This window comes from Camellia sinensis, chromosome 6, assembly GCF_055761805.1.
Source record: "Camellia sinensis isolate YWXY chromosome 6, ASM5576180v1, whole genome shotgun sequence".
NCBI lineage: Eukaryota > Viridiplantae > Streptophyta > Magnoliopsida > Ericales > Theaceae > Camellia > Camellia sinensis.
The window spans coordinates 137,692,885-137,718,123 of NC_138966.1; the positions used below are offsets into that span (position 1 = coordinate 137,692,885).

Sequence of the window (25,239 nt, forward strand, 5' to 3'; positions counted from 1 at the left end):
ATTACCAATAAATTATAATAATTAGACTTAATTTCCATTAAGTGTTATTAAAAATAAGTCTTGATAAAATTATCTTTAAAAATAATTTTTTTTATGACAATTTGACAATTAGTGATTTTTTTTTTGTCATGATTTTTGCAAATTGTTACTAAAATTTACAATTAGTAATTTTTTTTATGACAAATTTTTTCTATAAGATCTATTAAATAATAAATCCAGTTATTAAAATTTACACGTAAGTAACACAAAATATATAAATTAGGAACAACATAGACTACTAGTTCACGAAAATTATTGTGAAAAATGTACAGAGATAGACAGAGACTGGCACACCCACCTACCGATAAGGGACCAAAAGTCTTTCAAATAATTCACTTTGTTCATTGCATCAATCACGTATAGAAAGAAAGAAGAGAGAAGAGAAGGGAAGAGAAGAGAAGAAAAGAAAGAAATTGAAGGTGAGAGAGATGGAAGGCCTCATCCCTATGGTTTACAAGGCCCTGAAGAAGAAGACGACTCGCCGGCAATACAAGTGTCTCTCCTCCGGTGCTGCTCAAACCTATAACAACATCTCAGTTGACTTCTATGCCCAACAAGGATACAAAAGCTATCAACTGGAAATGGCTAGTTCCATTGGTGGTGGTGGTGGTGATGTTGAATTAATGGCTAGTAGTAATGGCCGCCACCACCACCACCACCACCACCGACGACACAAGTCCTCCATTGGCGATTATTCTACTGGGTTTTCGGCAGCACCAGAGGATACGGATACGGATACGGTGGTGCTACACAATAAGCAGCCCAAGCCCAAGCTGGTGCGCTTTAGGAGCCATAGATTCTTCTCTTGTGTCACTCCAAACTCTGCATGATCAAAGATCAACCCACCAACCCTTCTTCAATTTTTGTGTAAAATATAATACCATATTATTGTTCTCTTTTGCTTATTAATTGTTTAGTGTTTTGGGCAAGGTCCATGTGTATAGTTTTTCTTTTTTTAATTTTTAAAAGAAGCTATTTTTCTCATTTTAGGTCTGTTTCTTGTAGCTAGCCAAGGCAGAATGCTAGTGAGAATTTGGGAGAGTGAGAGAGAACATGATTAATTAGCATGAACAAGGAGAGAGTGATAGTTTAATTTATTTTACAATCACCAAATTGAGACTTCATATCAGATACAGATCTTGTTAATATTAATATATTTACGTATGTGATCCATGAAATTAATTAATCAGGTTTGTTTTGCCATTGCTCTGCAGGTGTCATTTGTCACTTATAATATAATTACCCAATTTAATTAGCTAAGCCTAAGCCTAAGCCTAAGCCTAGTATCAAAAGAGTTTTTCAAATTTAATCAACTTGCCTCGAAATTAACTAAACTTATTAGCTAAGACTAAAACTAGAGACTCCAATACAGATTTGTATTCATCAGTAATGAAATTTCTAGTATGAAAGGCACACGCCTCCAAATTAGACCTCTGGACTGGAATCAAGAAAATTCAAAGTCAAAAAAACTTGGGCTAGAGCTAGGTTCCATTTGGGGACTCAAGTCATTGGTTGATCTAAAATTGACACGTAACGGTGGGTTTGATTGTGGGATTTGGAAATAGAAAGGAAAAATGTATGCGAAACTATATGAAATGTAAGTATATTTTATTCTCATTTTACCTATCTTTTCTCTTTTCCTTTTTAAAATCCTTCCAAAATCTCTCAACGTTAAAAGTGTTGAAGTGAAGTGAATATACTTCTTAAACCGTGGATGATGATGTTAAAAGTGATGTGGGTGGACAATTGGTTGGTTTTAGGCAATTTGCAAATTTAGTTTTAAAGCTTGAACGCGCGCACACATATATAAATATATATATATATATATAGAGAGAGAGAGAGATGTATATGAAGTGGTCAACCAAAGAAAAATAGGCAGAAGCGTACTATGTCCTGTGTTTAACAGCTAAGGGATTTAATGATCAAAGGCAAATAGGAGAGGAGTTTTTGCTGTATTTATTTTTATTTTTATTTTTGGCTGAAACAGATTGATCTGTTCTTTTGAAACCATGAAAATGACTCTATCTAGCTCAAGTGTTTTATTGGATTGTATGTTCTTTTTTATTGTTGTTGGTATGTAGCTTTGTTGTTGTTTTTTATTTTTTTGTTTTCAATTTACCTTTGTCAGAAAAGAGCTGCTCACTCTGAGCCCTTTCTTGCTCAGCCGCTAAGGCCTATGGCTGGCCCGGGATGTAGTTTGATCGAGGTATCAATCCCATGATAATATTAATTGGACAAGTTCGTGTTCACATTCCAAAATAAAGCTATACGGTCAAAAAAAAAAAAAAAAAAACAAGAAAAAGAAGAGAAGGAAATTACAATCGTTTGCCTATAATAGAACCAAAAACAGCTCTACAGCTCATGGAATGGCTGTAAACATCTATGAACCAAAAACTAAAGTTATTGAATAAGAACAAGAGCCAACCATTTAATAATCATTGGTTAATTGCTAAGGAATCGTCCGCAAGTTAGATTCAAAGAGTAGATACTCTCAAGAATAGAAACATTACTGTACATATATATATACCCACACACATTGAAACCTCAATAGAGATTAGGGAGGGAGGGAGACAAAGGAAGAATAAAAATATGGAAACATACTGTCTCTACTTCGGCATGTTGATGCTGGTAATGGCAAATACTCTTCTTGGCTTTGTTGCTGTTACTGCTTCTGGTGCTGGACATCTCAAGAGCGACGGGCTATGCAGCCAGTGTTCTAAAAGTGACACGAGCAGCCAATGCCCTGCAAGTGAAGCCTACCCTCATACGACCGGATATGATGACTCTCTTATTGCCGGTGCCTTACAGTCCGACTATGTCATTTCAAAAGACACAGGTATTTGCTTGGTACCAAATATTAAAGGCGGCGAGTCTGACAAATATAATGCTTATTATGGCTGGGAATCTACTTCTGGTTCAGCTTCCGGCTATCACAGGTATAACCAACTGTAAATGTACAAATCTGTTGATATTCCCTACAATTAAGGGACCAATCATGGTTTTAAATAATAATATCACGATATTTGGCCTGAAATGGATCCAAGCTGCATGGCTTGTAATCATATATCCAGGCCTAGGAAGCACAATATCACAAGCTCATTAATCAATCAAATCATGACCATCCTTGCCCTACCCTGCACAGAGATCGAATCCTCCTCTATCTAGATCCTCCCGTGAAGAGGCAAAGGGAAAGAGAGGGGGGCTATGAACCACGGATACATCCTGTATTGGATACCGATACTCCTAGGATACTCGCAGATACGTATTGGTTACATCCTAAACGTATCTGATAGTTGATATAAACTTGAAAAGTATCAAATACTTTCGGACACTCCAGGTCACATATCCAAATTATTATGAAATTGAAATTATAATAATTTTTGCATATTATTATAGTACAATTGTTAGAATAAATGCAAGAATAGTTATTTGATACTTTCTTTATCTTATCAAGAAGAAAATAGAAAGATTAAAGCAATACTACACTCTTTTAGGTTTTATCAAATGAACATATTCATTAATTTTTCTTTTTTCCAAAGAAGAGTATATTGACTATCGAATTTTAAAAACTAATATCTAATCCTAAATAATGGTTTGTAAGTATTCTTTGAACTTATGTATGATATTAAAAATTTTAAATTTTCTTTTCAACCTGAACGTACCTGTATCTTATTTTTAGATTTTGTCGAATCGTCGTATTTGTATCTGTGCTTCATAGAAGAGGCGCTTTGAGAAAGTGGAATAGGGATCACCCTAGCCACCTATACATTGTTTCCATACATGGATGGTCCAAACTATTTTTGAATTGTTGAATCCCTTACTTTCTCAGTAGAGAATACTAAGCTGCCTAACATAGTCCCATCCTATTCCCTGCTTGAAAGCACAGATTCCGCAACTACATGGACAAATGCTCGGGTGGACAAAGCTACCTCACTGTTGACAAGAACGGGAGAGTGAGCCTTCGTTCGTTGAGCTCACTGGAAAATTTAGCAGAGGCAGACTGGAAATCCATCAACCGACCAAAAAATTTAAATCACTGAGAATTCAGATTTTGGGTCTCTAATAGTAGTGGGAAATGCCTCACTGTTTCTGGAGGGAAGAAGGAGAAGAGAACCATGGGTGTAGCTGATTGCAAGTTCGATGGCTCCAACCCTTACCAGCTATTTGCCTTCCGCTTCCATTACCACAAAGCCTTTTGCTGTTGCGGCCTTCACAACAACTAATTTCTCGGAAGCCTAAGGACACTTGTGCTAAAGTTGAATTTTTTCTTCAACTTTACCTTAATTGTAGTCGAATGGAATAAATTGATGTCTGGTGATTATCTTGTCATTTCTAATTTTTTCTCAGTTCGATCGATTATGGGGCTGTTTGGTATAGTTTATGGAGCTACTTATAATTTTTTATTTTAGAATCCGTGATAGAGTGTTTGGTGTAACTTTTGCTTACAGTTTATGAGGCTGAAATAGCTGGAAAACGCTAATTATTGAGAAGCAGTGGGAGAGGTGCTTTTAACTTCTGTTTGCTAATTATTATTTTTAGTTTGCTAGAAGGTGCACCAAACAGGCCCTGTGATGTACTAATGCCATTTTTTTGGAAAATAAAGAAGCTAGACAATCTTAGAGAAGTGAAGTGGTTACAGATTTCTATTTTGAATTTGGGAAGAAATATTGCTTGACTGACTTGGTTCACTTCAAGACACTGCAAATTTGGCTAAAAAATTGATTGGATATGGGATATGTTCCAATGGCTTTTCATCAAATTTAACTAAAAGTTTGATTTGGTGAAAAAACTGACCGCTCCAATCCTCACATAAAAATTTCATCAAATCCTTTTAAAAAATTTCAAGCTTATCCTCAATAGCTTCTTTCATCCCAACAATTCAAGCTATTAAGTTAATCATTCAACAATTCAACATAAAAAAAAAAAAAAAAGTAATCAGATAAAAGTAAAAATCAACAATTTGTAAAACCCAAAAAAGAATTTCCAATGCAGTTGAAAAAACCAACAGCACAACACAACGAGCACATAACCATCTAAAACAGACATATATGTAAAGGAATCATGTAGCAAGTTGAGACATTGAAAGGAAGAAGACGAACCATAGACGAAACAATTAGACCCTTCCAAGAAACAACGACCTTGCCATCACCCCCAAATCAAATCTCTCTCTCTCTCTCTCTCTCTCTCTGCGTGTATTCGTCTGATTTTGACGAATATCCACATTCCAATTTCCAGATGCTTATATATACATTGTGAACAAAATGAAGACAAAACGGCGTCGTTACCATACGACATTTGAAGCGAGGGAAGCTTTAAATTCCCGAAGCAGTGCGTTAGTCAAATAGCCAAACGGAGCCTTAACATTCCAGAAACAACAACGCCTGGGCCACCGTCGTCTTCGTCTTCGTTCCCCTGCGCAGCTTTCTACAGCACTCAACCATGGCACTCAATCTCCGACAAAGACAGACTGGTAGATCTCTCTCTCTCTCTCTCTCTCTCTCTCTCTCTCTCTCTCTCTCTCTTTCGATCTATCGATCTAATTTTGTTGATATTCATTCACGACTTTGATTTGCAGAATGCATAACTCGAATGTTGAATCTGAACCAACCTGTGAATTCAAGTGGAACAGCGAATGAAGAAGTTTACAAGATGTTGATCTACGACAAGTTCTGCCAAGACATTCTCTCCCCTCTCATCCACGTCAAGGACCTCCGCAAGCACGGCGTAACCCTATACTTCCTCATCGACAAGGACCGCAAGCCTGTCCACGATGTCCCAGCTGTTTACTTCGTCCAACCCACTCACCTCAACATTCAGCGAATCATCTCCGATGCCTCTCGATCTCTCTACGATTCCTTCCAGCTCAATTTCTCATCCTCGATTCCTCGCCCTCTCCTTGAAGATCTCGCATCGGGGACTCTCAATTCCGACTCCATCAATCGAATTTCCAAGGTACACGATCAGTACTTGGAGTTTGTAACCCTAGAGGATAATTTGTTTTCTCTTGCGGATAAGTCTTGTTATGTTCAATTGAATGATCCTTCTGCTGGAGACCGCGAAATTGAGAAAATTATTGAGAAAATTGTGAGTGGTTTGTTCTGTGTTTTGGCTACCCTTGCTGTTGTCCCTATAATCAGGTGCCCGCGCGGTGGGCCTGCTGAAATGGTTGCGTCTTTGCTGGATCAGCGTTTGCGCGACCATTTGTTGGCAAAGAATAATTTGTTCTCTGAAGGTGGGAATTTTGCTACGTCATTTCAGAGGCCGATTTTGTGTATATTTGATCGGAATTTCGAGCTGTCCGTTGCTATACAGCATGATTTTAGGTATAGGGCGCTTGTTCATGATGTTCTGGGTTTGAGGCTGAATAGATTGAGTGTGCCAGGAGAGAAGGGTGGGATGAAATCTTATGAATTGGATAGGATGGACCCGTTTTGGGTGGGAAATGGGTTGTTGGAATTTCCAGAAGTGGCTGTGGAGATTGAGACCCAATTGAATAAGTATAAGAAGGATGTCGACGAGGTGAATAGGAGGACAGGTGGAAACGAGGGGGCTGAATTTGATGGGACAGACTTGATTGGCAACACAAAGCATTTGATGAATGCTGTGAATTCCCTGCCAGAGTTGACTGAAAGGAAGCAGGTGATTGATAAGCATACTAATATTGCTACTGTTTTGTTGGGTGAGATCAAGGAGAGGTCACTCGATTCATTTGCCAAAAAAGAGAGTGACATGATGGTTAGAGGTGGTATTGATAGGACTGAACTGCTCAGTGTACTTAAAGGGAAAGGAACTAAGTTGGATAAGCTGCGTTTTGCAATCATGTACCTTATTTCTTCTGAAAGCATGCCTCATTCAGAAGTGGAAATGGTTGAAGAAGCACTCAGGGAGTCTGAAGTTGATACTAGTGCATTTCAGTATGTCAAAAAGATCAAGTCATTAAATGTTTCATTGGCTAATGCAAATTCTGCTAGTAGAAGTCACATTGTGGATTGGGCTGAGAAGCTCTATGGGCAGTCACTTAGTGCTGTCACTGCTGGTGTGAAGAATCTATTGTCTAGCGATCATCAACTTGCATTGTCAAGGACAGTTGAAGCAATGATGGAGGAGAAACCAAATCCTGAAATTGAGTCTTATCTTGTATTTGATCCTCGTGCTCCCAAGTCAAGCTCTGGGACAAGTAGTAGCCATCTGAAAGGACCATTTAAAGAAGCTATTGTGTTTATGATAGGTGGTGGCAATTATGTGGAGTATGGGAGCTTGCAAGAGCTTGCACAACGTCAACAACCAATCAAACATGTAATATATGGAACGACAGAAATTCTCACTGGTAGTGAGTTTGCAGAGCAGCTTGCAGTTTTGGGGAAGAAGATGGGATTAGGAAGTAGTGGTGCTACTTCAGCCCAGTAAGACAGACACGTCAGTTTTTAGCTTGAAGCATAGTATTTGGTGGTTCACGACTTCATGCATTGAAAGGAAAAAAGTGCTTTCTAAAGACACCGTGTAAAACAGTCAATTATATACTTGAAGCTGTTGAATTGGAAGTTATTGGGAAGGAGTTTGGGTATACATTTGTATTTATGTTGAATGCCAAATGATGGTTTTCTATATTGATGCACACTGTCCGTTAGGGTTATAGAAGAAAGCCTTTTTTTAATCTTCAGTGTTGAAGTGAGTAGATTTCTGCCCTTGTGTTTTCTATTTTTTTTTTTCCTTTTTTTTTTTGGTGTTTGAAATTCTTAGAATCATTGAAATGTCTACTACCTACTTCTTGTTTCAGTCCTTTGCAGTCATTTTTTTGTTTTGTTTTGTTTTGTTTGTTTGTTTGTTTGTTTTTTTCAAGCTTGAGATCTTAAACCATTTAACCTCTGGAATTCTTAAATCACAACCACCTAAATTGTTTGCAAGGTGCCTCTTTCACTATCATATGTTAATAATTTGAGACCTGTTGTATAGTTTTTGAGTCTTTGCAACTCAACTCAACCCAATAAAGAATTGAATTTGAATTGACACACATCCATTTTTGTAGTTTAGACATAATTAATTAATTCATCATTGTTCATGCTTGAGATCTTACACAACTGAACACCACAGAGGAAAGATTTGAATTCCAATTACTTGGGGCTTGGGGTTTGGGGGTGGCTACAACAAGTCTTTTTGACATTTCTTTGGGAACAAGTTATTTTAGTAACTTTTTGACTTTTTGGCTAAAATATGAGGTAAAAAAAACTAGTATGTTTGGGATGATTTTTTGTTTTTTTACGAAAAGATGTGCAAAAAGTAGAGAGAAAATGGAATCTTTTACTTTTTGGTATAGTTTATTGGTTTTTAAATGTTTTTTAGTGACTTTTTGACTTTTAAACTAAAAAATATTATTGCCAAGTTCATTTTTATTCCAATTTGAGACCTTGTACAACTCCATTTAATCCAAACCAACACAACAATGCCCAAGATACCGACTAAAAGGGGTTGGTTTCAAGAACACCTGTCCAGCTGTACCTAACAAAAAAAAAATGGGCTTTACATACGTAGTGTCCGATCATTGTTAAATGGAGAGTGTTAAAACCTATCACCTACTTCACCCACTTAAACCTACTCCACTAAACCTAACCCACTACACCATTACCACCTCCACTTCACCTACTCCTTACCTACTACACACTCACCCTCTTCTATATATAGAAATCATGAATCATTGTAAAAATATAACATACAACATGAATCAATAATACAATCATTTCTCTTTATACATTAAATTTCTTACATGGTATCAGAGCAATAGGTTAAAAATCTTGGTGTTCTTCGCCTTCCGGCGGGCGGCAACCTTGCCTTGACCGCCCGCCGGATCTCAACCAATTCAAACCTCCCAGAATGCTTTGCTGCTTCTTGCTTTTGACTGCTTTGGAGATTCTCTCCAGTGAGATGGAGCCTGTGAATCAACCTTCCTTCACGAACATCCTTTGGAGCTCACTATATTCAGCCAAAAAAAAAAATCATTTGAATCTCCATATGAATCAGAGGAAAGGCCTCTGTAATGGGTGTTTGCTACCCATCACAGGTAAGAGCTATGGTTGTGTTAGTTGCCCTTTCTTCATCCACATATCATGTGCCCAATTGCCTCAAGGTCTGAATCAGAGGTGGGCTTTGATCCGGTGAAGACGCCTTTGATCTTGTCCATCCACGAAGAGTTGTCGAGATGTGCGGTGGAGAAGATCCAGCGGTGCTGTGACTGTGTGCGGTGCTTTGACGCACATGAACACACCCAGAAATGACACCAGCTGCATGTGCTCTCTCTCTCTCTCTCTCTTCACTTTTGGAAGACGAACAAGACGACGCGAAAGCACGTTACGATCGCTCTATGTTATACCACGACGCCGCAGATGCTGTGGCGGAGGTTTCAGCACCTGGAGTCGCTGAAATTGAAGGGGAAGCCGAGAGAGGCGATGTTTAATCTGGTTCCACTACGCCTTTGATCTTGTCCATCCATGAAGAGTTGTCGAGATGTGCGGTGGAGAAGATCCAGCGGTGCTGTGACTGTGTGCGGTGCTTTGACGCACATGAACACACCCAGAAATTACACCAGCTGCATGTGCTCTCTCTCTCTCTCTCTTCACTTTTGGAAGACGAACAAGACGACGCGAAAGCACGTTACGATCGCTCTATGTTATACCACGACGCCGCAGATGCTGTGGGGGAGGTTTCAGCACCTGGAGTCGCTGAAATTGAAGGGGAAGCCGAGAGAGGCGATGTTTAATCTGGTTCCACTATGTGACTCCCTGGGTGGAAGAGATTTCGAGGTCGTTTAGTTGCTTGAAGGCTCTTCACTTTCGCCGGATGATTGTGATGGACTCGGATCTTGAGCTCCTTGCTCATTCTCGTGGTCGAGCTTTACAATCGCTCAAGCTTGACAGATGCTCTGGATTTTCCACTGATGGTCTTCTTCATGTCGGACCGACATGAAGAAATTGTCGCTCTCTTGTCTCGGTGAAAATTAGTGAGTGTGAATTACTGGATCTTATTGGTTTCTTTAGTGCTGCAGCTACATTAGAAGAGTTTTGTGGGGGTTCTTTTGGCTCTTTCTCTCTCCTCCTTTGTTGTGTGAGACTGATGATGGGTAGCACAGCAGAGATGCTCCACTACGATGGTGGTGTCTATTTTTTAAAAAAACATAATCATCTCATCCCACTCAAACCCATCAGGAAAGCGGCCCAGCTGTTGCACACTTCCACAAACAAATATAATATATTATATAAATATTATGTTAAATATTATATAATATAATATATTATATTTTGATAGCCAAAACCGGCCCACGGTATTAAAAAACCCCCATACACTCCAAACCCGCGGGAAAATCAAACTTGAATCTTCCTTTACAATGCACTACACCCTCTCTCTCCAGTTTATCACATGGGCTTGTCCCCTCTCTCTCCTCCGTTTGATTTCAAAATTAATTATTTTTATTTATTTTCTCTAAATCATTTTTAATCTTTTTCAAATACCCAACTTTCTTTATTTTCTATCTATATATCTATCTCTTTTTATTATACTATATTACCCAAACACAACACTCTCTCGTTTTTGATTTCCCATATATTCTTATTATTTCTTTCTTTTTTATTTTTATTTGTTCTTTCACTTTATTAACAAAAAATAAAAAATAAAAAATAAAAGAAGACGAACTGCACACCAAACTCATTTTCTTCATATCAGGGGATCAACTCCGATCATAATTTTACACCCACAAAAAAAAAAAAAAAAAAAAAGAAAAAAAAGAAAAAAAAAAAAACAACAACAAACACACAACCAACCAAAACAACCACATCCACAGGCGGGATTTTTCTCTACTCTGCCGCCGGTCTCTTCTTCTTGCCTCCGTCCTGGACGGCCCTTAACGGTGTTGCCTCCGTGTTTCCCACTCCACTGGGCATGATCACTACTCCCTGCTCCTCCACTGCAGCATATGGCGGACCTCCAAAACGGAACATCACGGTGGCCTTCCGCTTCAGCTCCTTGTTTTCCGCCTTTAGCACACTTATCTCTGCTCGCGCATCCTTATACATGCGTTGGAGCAGAGCCAGCTGGGAGTTTAACTGTTGCACCTCATTTGTCCTGCTCTGCAGCCGGTGCGACAAGTTTGTGACCGCAGTCATGGTTTCCACACATGACTTCAGAGTATACTGATTTGCCTCAATATCAGTTTGCACCGCCATTTTTTGCTCCACCGACCGCATCGGAAAGGTCAAAGGAGCAAACCCAGAAGTGTTTGGTTGGGGTTCACTGGCCACCACACCAGTTATTTCTCTTGTGGACTCGTTCAGTTCTGGAAAGAGCGTAAGCAGACCCCGGGAAGAGGAGGCCATGTTCTGGGTAGCTGGACGGGAAGAAGAGGCCATGTTATGGTTGCTGAGTGTTTCAGAGATGGGTTGGTTACAGATTGTTTACAGAGTATTATCAGTGTATCTCTCTCAGTCCACGAAGAGTTTTTCAGAGGTTTCAGACTGGTTTGATTTCCACATGTTCTCTCAGCCTCCGCCTTCATTTATATAGCACATGACGAAGAGGCCGACACGCGCACTGTCGATCACGTGCATCGCCGCGTGTCTGGCGCGCCTTTTGATGGTACGTCTTTTTATGGATTGGGCACGCCTTTTGATGGCACGTCTTTTTATGGATTGGGCACGCCTTTTGATGGCACGCCTTTTTATGGATTGGGCACGCCTTTTGATGGCACGCCTTTTAAAAAATTGGGCACACCTTTTGAGGGTGCGACTTTTTAAGGGTCCGACAAGACTCTGTAAACTGTCCCGACATTGATTCCGGTTAGCTCCTTCATGGGTCCGACAAGACTCTGTAAACTGTCCCGACATTGATTCCGGTTAGCTCCTGTATGGGTCCGACAAGACTCTGTAAACTGTCACAACAACTGTCACAACATTGTCTGCTACAACGGTCCGACATAACCCCATAAACTGTCTTCTACATCGGTCTGACACCGCCATCCAGTGTCTTCTACACCGTTATGACACCACCATACAGTGTCCTCTACAACGTTATGACACCCCATACAGTGTCCTCTACAACGTTTTGACACCACCATCCAGTGTCTTCACCAATGGTCTGACACGACCATACAGTGTCTCCTATCCTCTTTTATTTTTATGTATTTTCTTGTTTTGTTACTCTCTCCAAACTCAAGTTGGCTAGTTCCTATCCCCCTTGAGTTTGCGGGGGGCTGTTAAAACCTATCACCTACTTCACCCACTTAAACCTACTCCACTAAACCTAACCCACTACACCACTACCACCTCACCTACTCCACTAAACCTAACCCACTACACCACTACCACCTCCACTTCACCTACTCCTTACCTACTACACACTCACCCTCTTCTATATATAGGAATCATGAATCATTGTAAAAATATAACATACAACATGAATCAATAATACAATCATTTCTCTTTATACATTAAATTTCTTACAGTCAGAAGGAAGAGTCCTAGAGTTGAAAAAGCTTTTACATGAAGTAACAGAGACTTAGGATTAACTTTCATGAAGCTTTGGATTTGGGATAAATGCTTTCTGCTGGCTATATAAGATGCACCAAGCTCCTCTGTTTTTTGTACTAGGGAGATGCTTTGTATAAGATAGAGAACATCAGAAGAAGATACAAGTGTATCTGCAGACCATGAATTTGCGCATGAATGAATGAATTGCCACAATATAACATCAGAAGAAGATACAATTTATGATCCAAACTGAGGAAATGAATGAATTGCCACAATGTTGCAGCCTTGCAGGTGGATGATGTGATTGGGTGATATCATATGTGGCACATAATAGGACCTCTCATCAAGCTCATCCCCGGTGATGAAATCGGACCTCTCGTCACCGGCGCCATCGAGCAGGTCATGGAAGCAATGCACGCCCCAATCTTCTTCGAGCGCTACGATGTCCATGGCGACATGAAGAGCGTGCCTTCGGAGGTGATCGAGTCGATCCACAAGAACAAGATCTGCTTGAAAGGGGGGTTCAAGACTCCAATCGGTGGTGGTGTGAGTTTGCTCAATGTTCAGCTCAGGAAAGAGCTCGATCTTTATGCTTCCGTTGTCAATTGCTTCAATTTGCCTGGTCTGCCTACTTGCCACGAGGATGTTGATATTGTTGTGGTAAGGGAGAACACCGAGGGGGAGTACTCGGGCCTCAAGCACGAGGTTGTCCCCGGCGTCGTCGAAAGCCTCAAGGTATTGCCTTCCTATGATTGTTGATTATCAAGTTGTGAGTTTGCATACCTACCTGTTTACTGAAATCTTACAAAATTGCCATGGGTATTGCACCAAACAATTGGAAGATATAGAATCATCAAATGTAATGGAATGGAACTACATTGCAGTTAAAATTATTTCAGGGCAAATGCCTACTGATTAAAAATTTGGTCAAACCACAATTCTAAAGTTACTAAACTACACATTTGTTAGAATTTACCATTCCCACTCACCTACTACACTCCACCTACCACCAATTTACCCTCACCTACTCCTCACCTACTACCCAAACCCTCTCCTATATAATGCCACTCTGATTTGTAATACAATATATCAATATAACAATCTTGTAGAATACAATCAATAATAATACATCAGTTTGTTTACATGGTATCAGAGCCATAAGATTTAGGCCTATACCCTTTTTTTCCGGCGGGCAGCCGGCCGGCAACCTTGCCTTCGCTGCCCGCTGGAGTTTTTTTTTTTTTCAACACATACCAGAAAATCTTCTTTCTTTGTTTCCTCACGACTGAATCGAATCCGCTTCAGATCATTCCCACCCTGCGGTAGAGAAACAACAGTGATACGAACACCAGGCTCCACCTGCGCAACCCATTCCTTAGGTTCATCTTCCTCCATGAACACTACCGACTTGGTTCGGCCACTACCAGAAGCCGGCGTGGCTTCGCCGCTCGCAAGCCCCTTCAGCCTCGTCTCCATTTCCTTCCCCCACAGCCTCGGCGTCGGGCTAGAGCTCCCAGTTCTTCGGTAAGAGCGCTGAATCCTCTCCGACACCGACGCCGCCTCCGCATCAGCACCGTTCCTTTTCTGGTTGTGATTCGACGAACCCGAACACGGTTTGCAGTGCTTATAGGCACCCGGAGCTTTCACCGCACTGTGCTGACAACGAACCCATTGCTGATCAATGTTTCTCTCTCTACCTTCTCTCCCTGTTTCACTCCTTGATGGTTTAACCTTTTATTTTTTTATTACTATTATTATATTACCCCAACATCATCCATGCCCTCCTGTCCCCCACTCCCCTTTCTTTTCCTTTTTTTTTTTATCTTTGTTTTCCTCCATCTTTTACCAAGCCACCGCAAGTTTGCCCCCATCATCCTTTTCTTTTATTTTATTCCCCCATTCCTACCTTTTTTTATTATTCTTCTTTTTATTCTTCTTCTTATTCTTTGCACCCAAAACACTCAAGCACACCTCACTTTCTCTTCTTATTCTTATTATTCTTCTACAAAACCAACACCGACAGTACACTTTCTCTTTTTATTTTATTATTTACTATTTCAATCCACTACTTTTTTGTCTATTTTTTTTTTATTTTTATTCTTTTTATATCCCATTTATTCGCTCTCCGATTCCCACGCCTTCTGATATTTCCACTCTTTCTTTTATTTCCTTTTCCACCAAACAAAACAAAAAAAACAACACAGAGGAAGAAGACGACCTTATTTTATTCATGTCGGGGCTCACCCTGATCACCATTTTACACAAAAAAAAAAAAAAAAAAAAAAAAAAAAACAACATTCAACAACACACATCCACAGGCGGGATTTTTCTACTCTGCCGCCGGTCTCTTCTTCTTGCCTCCATCCTGGGCGGCCCTTGCCGGTGTTGCCTCCGTGTTTCCCACTCCACTGGGCATGATCACTCCCCCATACTCCTCCACTGCAGCATATGGAGGACCTCCAAATCGGAACATCACGGTGGCCTTCCGCTTCAGCTCCTTGTTTTCTGCCCTTAGCACGCTTATCTCTGCTCGCGCATCCTTATACATGCGTTGGAGCAGAGCCAGCTAGGAGTTTAAATGCTGCACCTCATTTGTCCTACTCTGCAGCCGGTTCGACAAGTTTGTGACCGCCGTCATGCTCTCCACACATGCCTTCAAAGTATACTGATTCGCCTCCACATCCGTTTGCACTGCCATTCTTTGCTCCACCGACCGCATCGGAAAGTTCAACGGGGCAAACTCCGGGGCGCTTGGTTGAGGTTCCAGTGCCACCGCACCAGTTCTCTCTCTTGTTGACTCGTTGAGGTCGGGAAAGAGGGTGAGCAGTCCACGGGAAGACGAGGACGAGGCCATTTTCTGGGCAACTGAGTGTTACAGACTCTCTCTCTCAGCACAACGAAGAGTTTTTCAGACTCTCTCTCTCAGCACAACGAAGTTTTTTTTCAGAGGTTTTTCGCAGCTTTTCTCTGCCTCAGCCTCAGCCTCCGTCTTATAGGCGAGGCAGCCACGCGCATCGCGCGCCTCTTGCCACCAACCGACAAACGGGCACGCAAGCCAAGGCGCCCACGTGCCTCGCCATCATGTCCGGTACACCTTTTGATAAAATGGGCACGCCTTTTAATGGCACGCCTTTTGAAAAATTGGGCACACCTTTTGAGGGTGTGACTTTACAAGGGTCCAGCAAGACTCCATAAACTGTCACAACATTGTCTGCTACAACGGTCCGACATGACCCCGTAAACTGTCTTTTACAACGGTCCGACATGACCCTATAAACTGTCCCGACATTGATTCCGGTTAGCTCCTTTATGGGTCCGACAAGACTCTGTAAACTGTCCCGACATTAATTTCGGTTAGCTCCTTTATGGGTCCGACAAGACTCTGTAAACTGTCCCGACATTGATTCCGGTTAGTTTCTACAAGGGTACGACATGACCCCATAAACTGTCTTCTACAACGGTCCGACATGACCCCATAAACTGTCTTCTACATCGTTTTGACACCCCCATACAGTGTCATCTACAACGTCATGACACCACCATACAGTGTCCTCTACAATGTTATGACACCACCATACAGTGTCTTCACCAACGGTCTGACACGACCATACAGTGTCTCCTATCTTTATTTTATTTTTTATGTATTTTCTTGTTTTGTTCCTCTCTCCAAACTCAAGTTGGTTAGTTTCTATCCTCCTTGAGTTTGCGGGGGGCTGTTAGAATTTACCATTCCCACTCACCTACTACACTCCACCTACCACCAATTTACCCTCACCTACTCCTCACCTACTACCCAAACCCTCTCCTATATAATGCCACTCTGATTTGTAATACAATATATTGTAGAAATTTAATGTATAAAGAGAAATAGAGAATTGTATTGTTGATTGATATAATGTTATTGATATCTATTACAATGATTCATGATTCCTATATATAGAAGAGGGTGAGTGTGTAGTAGGTAAGGAGTAGGTGAAGTGGAGGTGGTAGTGGTGTAGTGGGTTAGGTTTAGTGGAGTAGGTGAGGTGGTAGTGGTGTAGTGGGTTAGGTTTAGTGGAGTAGGTTTAAGTGGGTGAAGTAGGTGGAGAGTGGGTGAAGTAGTGGGTTAGGTTTAGTGGAATAGGTGAGGTGATAGTGGTGTAGGTGAAGGTAAATTCTAACAGCCCCCCGCAAACTCAAGGAGGATAGAAACTAACCAACTTGAGTTTGGAGAGAGTAACAAAACAAGAAAATACATAAAAATAAAAAAGGATAGGAGACACTGTATGGTCGTGTCAGACCGTTGGTGAAGACACTGTATGGGGTGTCATAACGTTGTAGAGGACACTGTATGGTGGTGTCAGACCGATGTAGAAGACAGTTTATGGGGTCATGTCGGACCGTTGTAGAAGACAGTTTATGGGGTCATGTCGGACCGTTGTAGAAGACAGTTTATGGGGTCATGTCGGACCGTTGTAGAAGACAGTTTATGGGGTCATGTCGGACCGTTGTAGCAGACAATGTTGTGACAGTTGTTGTGACAGTTTACGGAGTCTTGCTGGACCCTTGTAGAAACTAACCGGAATCAATGTCGGGACAGTTTACAGAGTCTTGTCGGACCCTTGTAGAAACTAACCGGAATCAATGTCGGGACAGTTTACAGAGTCTTGTCGGACCCTTGAAAAAGCTAACCGGTATCAAATGTCGGGACAGTTTATAGAGTCTTGTCGGACCCATAAAGGAGCTAACCGGAATCAATGTCGGGACAGTTTACAGAGTCTTGTCGGACCCCTTAAAAAATCGCATCCTCAAAAGGTGCGCCCAATTTTTCAAAAAAGGCGTGCCATCAAAAGGCGTGCCCAATCCATCAAAAGGCGTGCCATCAAAAGGCGTGCCCAATTCATCAAAAGGTGTGCCGGACATGATGGCGAGGCACGTGGGCGCCTTGGCTTGCGTGCCCGTTTGTCGGCTGGTGGCAAGAGGCGCGCGATGCGCGTGGCTGCCTTGGCTATTTAACCAAGACGAAAGCTAAGGCTGAGGCATACCATTCTGAAACCTCTGAAACCAACCCTTCTCTGAAAAAAACTCTACCTCTTTGGAGAGAGAAACTGTGGAACATTTTGTAGCCCAGAAAAATGGCTTCGTCTTCCCGCGGGCTGCTCACCCTCTTTCCCGACCTCAATGAGTCAACAAGAGAGAGAACTGGTGCGGTGGCCAGTGAACCTCAACCAAACACCTCTGTGTTTGCTCCATTGAACTTTCCGATGCGGTCAGTGGAGCAAAAAATGGCGGTGCAGTCGGATGTGGAGGCCAATCAGTATACCTTGAAGTCATGTGTGGAAACCATGACTGCGGTTACAAATTTGTCGAACCGGCTGCAGAGTAGGACAAATGAGGTGCAGCAGTTAAACGCCCAACTGGCTCTGCTCCAACGCATGTATAAGGATGCGCGAGCAGAGATAAGTGTGCTAAAGGCGGAAAACAAGGAGCTGAAGCGGAAGGCCAGTTTTATGTTCCGATTTGGAGGGCCGCCATATGCTGTAGTGGAGGAGCAGGGTGGAGTGAATGTGCTCGGTGGTGTGGGAAACACGGAGGCAACACCGGCAAGGGCCGTCCAGGACGGAGGCAAGAAGAAGAGACCTGCAGCAGAGTAGAGAAGAAAAATCCCACTGTGGGTGTTGGGTGTGTTGTGGTGGTTTGTTTGTTTGTTTTTGTTTGTTTGTTTTTTTTTTTTTTTTTTGTGTAAAATTGTGATCGGGGTTGATCCTGACATGAATAAAATAAGTGTGTTTGGCAAACTCGAATGGTAGGTGTGGTAATGCAGAAAAATCAACTGGAATGATTTTTTTTTTTTTTTTTTTTTTTTTTTTGTGAAAATAATAATAATATTAATATGGGTATCATGGAGTGGGCGGTGGTACAAAAAATATTGTGTAGAAAAAGAGGGAGATGGTGGAAAAGGGAGGCCACTCATGTTATTAAAATAAATTAAGGCATGTGTTTTCATCATAAGAAGTGAGTTGGTGATAAAATAAAAGAAAAGAAAATAAAATAAAAAGAAAGTTGGGTGGTGGAAAATTATTGTTTAGACAGAGAGAAGGCATGTGAGGTGTAAAGTGGAGGACAAAATAAAAGAAAAAAGGTGAGAAATGTGATGATTTCTGCCCCTTCGCACAAAAACAGTACTACTACCACTCTGTATACCATTTGTTGCCGAATTTCAATTCACTGTGATTTCGAGGAGAGAGATTGAGGCTGTGAAGATGATGCCATCGACAACCAATGGTACTACAATGCCAAATACCGAGCAAACTTTCCGCCTAAATTGGGCAACCTTCAGCGCAGGTGCGGCGCCGCCAGCAAGAGTAGGGCGGAAGCAGCGGAAGCTTAAGGGGCCAGAGGCGGCAGCCCGTATTCCGACAGTGACGCGCCTTCTCATGTAAGAAGAGAGCATGTACTACCACCACAACCCAGATCATGAGACCAACAATAGTCAACAACAGCAGATTCAAGCCCAGCAATACTCAGATTACTATGCATTTAGAGGCCATGAGGTGTACCAAACACCATTCAAGGAGGGGAAGAAAAGAGGGCTGAGAAGCTTGATCAGAAGCAGGTTGGCCATAGGAAGTCCATTGATACATTTGGACAGAGGACTTCACAGTATAGAGGTGTCACAAGGCATAGATGGACTGGTAGATATGAAGCCCATCTATGGGACAACAGTTGTAAGAAAGTTGGAAGATGCAGGAAAGTGAAGGTATGTGTACAAAATTCCAGCGGGCAGCGAAGGCAAGGTTGCCGGCCGGCTGCCCGCCGGTGAGAAAACAAAATACGGGCCTAAATCTTATGGCTCTGATACCATGTAGAAATTTAATGTATAAAGAGAAATAGAGAATTGTATTGTTGATTGATATAATGTTATTGATATCTATTACAATGATTCATGATTCCTATATATAGAAGAGGGTGAGTGTGTAGTAGGTAAGGAGTAGGTGAAGTGGAGGTGGTAGTGGTGTAGTGGGTTAGGTTTAGTGGAGTAGGTGAGGTGGTAGTGGTGTAGTGGGTTAGGTTTAGTGGAGTAGGTTTAAGTGGGTGAAGTAGGTGGAGAGTGGGTGAAGTAGTGGGTTAGGTTTAGTGGAGTAGGTGAGGTGATAGTGGTGTAGGTGAAGGTAAATTCTAACATATATCAATATAACAATCTTGTAGAATACAATCAATAATAATACATCAGTTTGTTTACAACATTACATATAAAAAGAGATTGTAGACAAGACTTCAAGTAAAATACTCTAAGCATAAAGGAAACAAAGGACCTTCCGGTTCAAATACAAATAATAGTTAGTGAATGGTGGAATAAAAGCACCATAACAAGACAATCCATAAGCAAAATGGTGCTCAAGAAAGGATAAGTTTCAATTTATATGCAGCAGAGACTATTGCAAATGCTTAATTAGTCACGTAGAGATGGTTTTATGTTTCAAAACATCCATGTGAGAGAAAGAAGCTAGATATGGAGGAGAACAAGAATAAATTTATCCAAACAAAGAAAATGAAGAAAAAAAAAAAAGAAGAAGAAGAAGACGAAGAAAAAGAAAGTGGAAAGGGTAGCAGATGTAGTATCTTCTTGCAATATCCAAACCTTTTTAAGAGGAAAAGACTAGATTTATTGAGACAATTCCAAAAGATCTAGCCTTTGGTTTCCCCAAGATTCTGCCACCATCCTGAAAATAAATAATTGATAATATTTGAACATCTTCATCTTTGTCATTACATGAGAGTTTTTGATGGTGTAGAGAGATTCAAGTTGTGGTTAAAAGGAACGTTACTAGTATGCTTTTTGTTTTGGCCTAGGGCGACTTCTTCTTCTTCTTCTTCTTCTTCTTCGTCTTCTTCTTTTTTTTTTCTAATTTGATTTAATTTTTTGGATTGGCAAGACTTTTCCTTTTTCTTTTTCGTCTTTTGTTGAGTTTTTTTGGGGTAGTTGTATATTGTTTTAGTTATATAGGGGATGCTTGTTTTTTTCTTTTTCTTTTTTTGAGATTCTAAGATTGTATACGACATGTGTAGAGGGTTGTGCCCTTTATGATGGTGCTTTTTTAATTAATAGGTTCTTTTACTAAAAAGAATGTTTAAAAATGTTATTACAACTTTACTTTAACAAGCTAATAAAAAACCTTAACTGATGTAATAAATTAAAACCTATCAGAAAGAAAGACTTATTGTATACTTCTCTCGATCCCACGTTTCCCAAACTCCTGTGTAATTTTTTTTCTTCAAATATTGTAACAGCTTTCTCATGCTAAAAGTATTCATCTGGTATATATTCATTTGAAAATAGTGTTTTATGTTCTTAATTTAGCTCATTTTACTTTTAGTACTGCTGGACAACTTTTTTGTATTGAGATCTGTTTCCTAATAATGTCAAGTATGACAATCTTTCATAAATTTTCTGTGATTCTGCAAGTATAATATTGCTCACTGAGCCATTCTGCTAGGTGATGACAAAGTTCTGCTCAGAATGGATTGCAAAATATGCCTTTGAGTATGCTTACCTTAACAACAGAAAGAAAGTGACAGCTGTGCATAAAGCCAACATTATGAAACTTGCTGATGGTCTGGTTTTAGAATCCTGCCAGGAGGTCGCAAGCAAGTAGCCTGGTATCAAGTACAATGAGATTATTGTAGACAACTGCTGCATGCAACTTGTTTCAAAGCCTGAGCAATTTGATGTGATGGTAATGAACTTCAATAAAAAGTGTTTCAGTTCATAGATGGCCTGCACTGGTCTATTATTTTATGCTCAATGTGTTCAGCATCCAATCATATGATGCTGGATGGATATGAAGTTTTGTTATATGTTATGTTGATGCACTAGTGAGATTCCTAGTTTCGAATAAAAAAGAGGAGGATATCTTTTTTATGATCAAGCTTTAGAAGTACTGAACTACGATAGGATGTTCTTTATGGAGAAAGAACTAGAAGAAGAACTTATAGAAAAAATTTGGAAGCTAAAATCCGACTTTGTGTTGAGTAGTGTTGGAAGAGCCCTCGTGATTTTAGCATTTCTTCTTTTATTTAGCCCAATTAATGTAATGTATAATTCTGAATGTTTTCTTCCATATGTGACATTAATCTCACTTTGATTCTATTGAAAAATCAAGGAAATACTCAATTTTGTGGGAACTAATTCAGGAGCCGGTAACAAAACCACCATGCACTTCTTTATGTTGGGTTTATCAATGTCCCATATTACATATAACCTCTGATCAAGATTGCAAAAACTGGCCATCACGTTTGTTTTCTGTTGCTGAAGATAATGTATAAATTATATATATATATATATATTTCAGAAACTACTATTGATATCATTGGGTGTGTATTTGGAGGTTTTGTTCTTCGCTTGCAGTTTTAGGGTATGATCATATTCTTCAAGTTTTTTCCATCTAAATTTTTTGTCTTAAATTCTTTTGCAGGTTCAACATGCCTTCTCAGACTCAGAGAGGTGATTTTCTTCTAACAATATCTCATGTGTCCAGTGTTATTAACATCTCTAAACGATGTTCCTCAGTAACAACTGAATGTTGTTCATACCTTATAGTTATTTTCTTTCATTTGCTCTTTTTTTTTTCTTTTTTTTTTTTAAATTTTTTTTTTTTTTTAAATAAAAAATTTCACTGTCAAGCTATCTCATTAAAATTATTGTAGTGTTTGTTCATTGATAGTGCAATATCCATGTACCTTCTATTCAGTTAGGGTAGCAACTATTTCAGACTAGAATGTTTGATATATGTATAATTACATCTGGACAACATCTTGACATCTTTGATCATTGTCATAGGGATCGTGGATATCTTGTTCCTGATGATGTTTATGAAGTATTATTTAACATCTTGAATTGCCTATGATTTTTGGATGGTTCAGTGAAGTTTTGCTTATTGTGCGGCATGCTTGCTAAGGCTGAACATACAGTCCTATCTTTTTTTTTTGGGTGTATTTTCCCCTATTTACTTCAGAAGTGAATTTGTCAAACCTTTAAAAACCTTCTCTAGATTCTTCTGGATGCTCTTTGATAATGCTATTAATGGATACCCACATTTCTCTTTTGATCTCTCTAACTTCTTCACCTCCTCCCCCCCTTTAACTGTAGTCTGTTGTTACATGGTTATAGGCGTTGGTAAAAATTGGATTCTCCCTCGACTCTCTTTTGCATTTTACACAGTCTGTGAGGTAAAGCATGTAGAATTTTTTTCATTGTAGTATGCATGTACCACATATTTGCAAAGTAATTTTCAATTTCAAACCAATTTTACTTTTTTTAATCTGGGCACCTTGGATGGTTACTTGCATGTTTATCCTTTTTTACCTTCCTAGCAAAAATGAATCTTCTCAAGCTGAGCGATAAACTACTTATGCAAGATTTGGACCAATAATTTGTTTTCCCCCATTAATTGTTCAGAGTTTCGATGAAAAGAAGAATGGAAGATTCCGGCTTGATGACTTCATATCTCTTTGTATCTTTGTGCAGTCTACAAGGTTTGTGACTATTGATATATAATTTTTTCTTCTTCTTCTTCTTCTTCTTCTTTTTATTTTTTATTTTTTATTTTTAAATTTAGTATGCATCTCAAATTGAACCTTTTACCATGAATGAAATATTGCTTGGGGCACTTGGACATGAACATTTGTGCACCCAACTTTGATGGGTTCCATCAATCTTCTAGGTTAGTTCAACCGGATGACCCATGTAGACACCTGCACACTCCATTCAGGGTGTCTGACCCAAATGGGAACCAATGAACCATCAATTAATGGACATATTAGTCCATCTTGTAATATATTAAAACTTTGGATTATTGAGGTCCTCAAAGGTTTCCCAACTTTTTACCTTAAATTTGACCTATCTTTATGTTGAAAATATTTTGGTTGAGACATAGTTGCATCATGTACAAATTTACTTTATGTAGTTGGATTTACAGTTTCTCTGTATGTATTGTGTATGCCAATCCATTGATTTTAAACAATTATTAGATTAACGTTGTGTCGATGAGTGATGGCTGCAAGTTGTCAATATTGTTAATGTATTCTTCTCTACTATTGGATTCATTATACCATTGGCAGATTGGTTACATTCATGTTTTTTATTTTGCAGGCATATGTTTAATTCATTTGATACAAGTAAGCAAGACAGTGTCAGTCTCGGTCTCAATCAATTTTTATACTGCAGTGAGTATACTGACTTCATGTCATTTTGTAGTCTACTGTCACATTTAAAGGCTCCTGTGTTGTCATTTGAGCTTTCCTAAACTGAGGAATACCAAACACTATCAAGTCTTTACACACACACACACATATTGTTCTTACCTGAGTAACCAACCACCTTTTAGTTACCATCTGCATTACACAAACTTCTTGAACCAAAGCTGATGCAGGGTAGAGAACTTGAACCCCTACTATGAAATTTCTTTGTTTTTCATTATATTCATCGAGTACTAACATGTTTCACCTTGTGGTGTCCTTTCTTCTTCTATGCAGCTGCCAATTGTAGAATATGATGCCAATTTCTCAGCAGCAGGTGAAGACAAACACATGCTGTAAATTGACAGAATTATGTTGATTATGATTTATGGAAAGGACCTTATTTATTTGTAGTTACATGTATTGTCAGGCATAGAATATTTGAGAAATTCTTTGAGATAGAGTCTTATTGGTCAAATGGCTAGTGTAATTCATCTGAGTGTGATACTTGATATTCGGTTCTGATGTGTTTTGTTTTGGTTGAATTTTTCCTGTGGTATAATACAATCTTGGTGCTTTTTTATTTTTTCTTTATGGGAGTGTCATCTTAGTTAAACGTTTAGCAAGTATATTGTGAGCCTTTACTCACCTCGGCCGGCAGCTTGAGCTTGTAGGGAAACAACAATGAGAGAGATGTCAACAACATAACTTGATTTTCAAAACATACTTGAAAATGCCATTGGAATGGAAGTAGAATCGAGATGAATATTGAAAGGACGAGAGAGCTTACTCTTGCTTCCATTGCTACAGCACAACCATGGCCAACTCCAAGAGTAGAGCCCTTACCCTTCAAAATATCACAAAATTCTAATTTGTTGGTCATGAAAACACTGATTTAAAAAAATAAAAGAGAAGCATATGCATTGATAGGTACCTTGATTCTAGATTCTAGGTGTTTAACAATTGGGGCATTGTAATTACTAGAAATGAAAGAAGAAGAAATATAGAAGGAAAAGAGTTTATTGGTGCTCTTATTCCAATCCAACGACTATTTACAAAACAATACAATGAATGAACTGGGCAATGTATTCCCTCCTATATTTATACACATAACCACCTCCTAACTTAATAGATTCAGTAATTGTAACCTAACAGATTCAACAATTGGAATTACAAGAATAGCCTTCCCAATTAACTTGTTCATAACAGGCATTCTTCAGCATATCCAGTAGACCATAAACCTGATGTGGTTTGGTATTCCTTATAAATTATGGGTTTCTTAATGCCCTACTTATAAATACATTGTTTAACAAATTTTAAGATAATAACACACGTACTTTTATTTTACAAAAAAAATGTACACTCATATCAAACTTATTAACAAATACTTTATATTTATTCATAAATATTAATATTACTATTAATATATAGAAATACACGAGCAGATCATAATTATTGTTCTCAAATTATTAAT

The 25,239-nt window shown here is 39.5% G+C and overlaps 2 protein-coding genes and 2 long non-coding RNA genes across 4 annotated transcripts; 3 read left to right on the plus strand and 1 right to left on the minus strand.

Moving 5' to 3' along the window:
- Positions 1-283: 283 nt before the first annotated feature.
- LOC145792133 (uncharacterized) lies at positions 284-5,259 on the minus strand. The gene is made up of 3 exons (XR_014331285.1): positions 5,139-5,259; positions 2,641-3,014; positions 284-861 (listed from the first exon to the last, which is right to left on the minus strand). It is a non-coding gene; the product is annotated as an uncharacterized LOC145792133 (long non-coding RNA).
- LOC114302046 (SEC1 family transport protein SLY1) lies at positions 4,702-7,815 on the plus strand. The gene is made up of 2 exons (XM_028247005.2): positions 4,702-5,509; positions 5,615-7,815. The coding sequence occupies exons 1-2, from the start codon at positions 5,479-5,481 to the stop codon at positions 7,444-7,446; spliced, it is 1,863 nt and encodes a 620-aa protein (XP_028102806.2). The 5' UTR covers positions 4,702-5,478; the 3' UTR covers positions 7,447-7,815.
- On the plus strand, positions 7,569-24,287 carry LOC114302050 (isocitrate dehydrogenase [NAD] regulatory subunit 1, mitochondrial). The gene is given in 8 exon segments (XM_082872639.1): positions 7,569-7,707; positions 12,832-13,283; positions 21,026-21,265; positions 22,004-22,032; positions 22,369-22,405; positions 22,987-23,063; positions 23,680-23,753; positions 24,063-24,287. Coding segments are annotated over 7 exon segments (894 nt in total). The 5' UTR covers positions 7,569-7,707; positions 12,832-12,866; the 3' UTR covers positions 24,083-24,287.
- On the plus strand, positions 16,420-17,319 carry LOC145792134 (uncharacterized). Its single transcript, XR_014331286.1, has 2 exons — positions 16,420-16,568; positions 16,672-17,319. It is a non-coding gene; the product is annotated as an uncharacterized LOC145792134 (long non-coding RNA).
- Positions 24,288-25,239: the final 952 nt, after the last annotated feature.

Coding starts and splice junctions, on each gene's coding strand:
- LOC114302046 (XM_028247005.2), top strand. CDS start 5,479: ATGGCACTCAATCTCCGACAAAGACAGACTG. Junction 5,510..5,614: donor TCTCCGACAAAGACAGACTG/GTAGATCTCTCT, acceptor TTTGATTTGCAG/AATGCATAACTCGAATGTTG.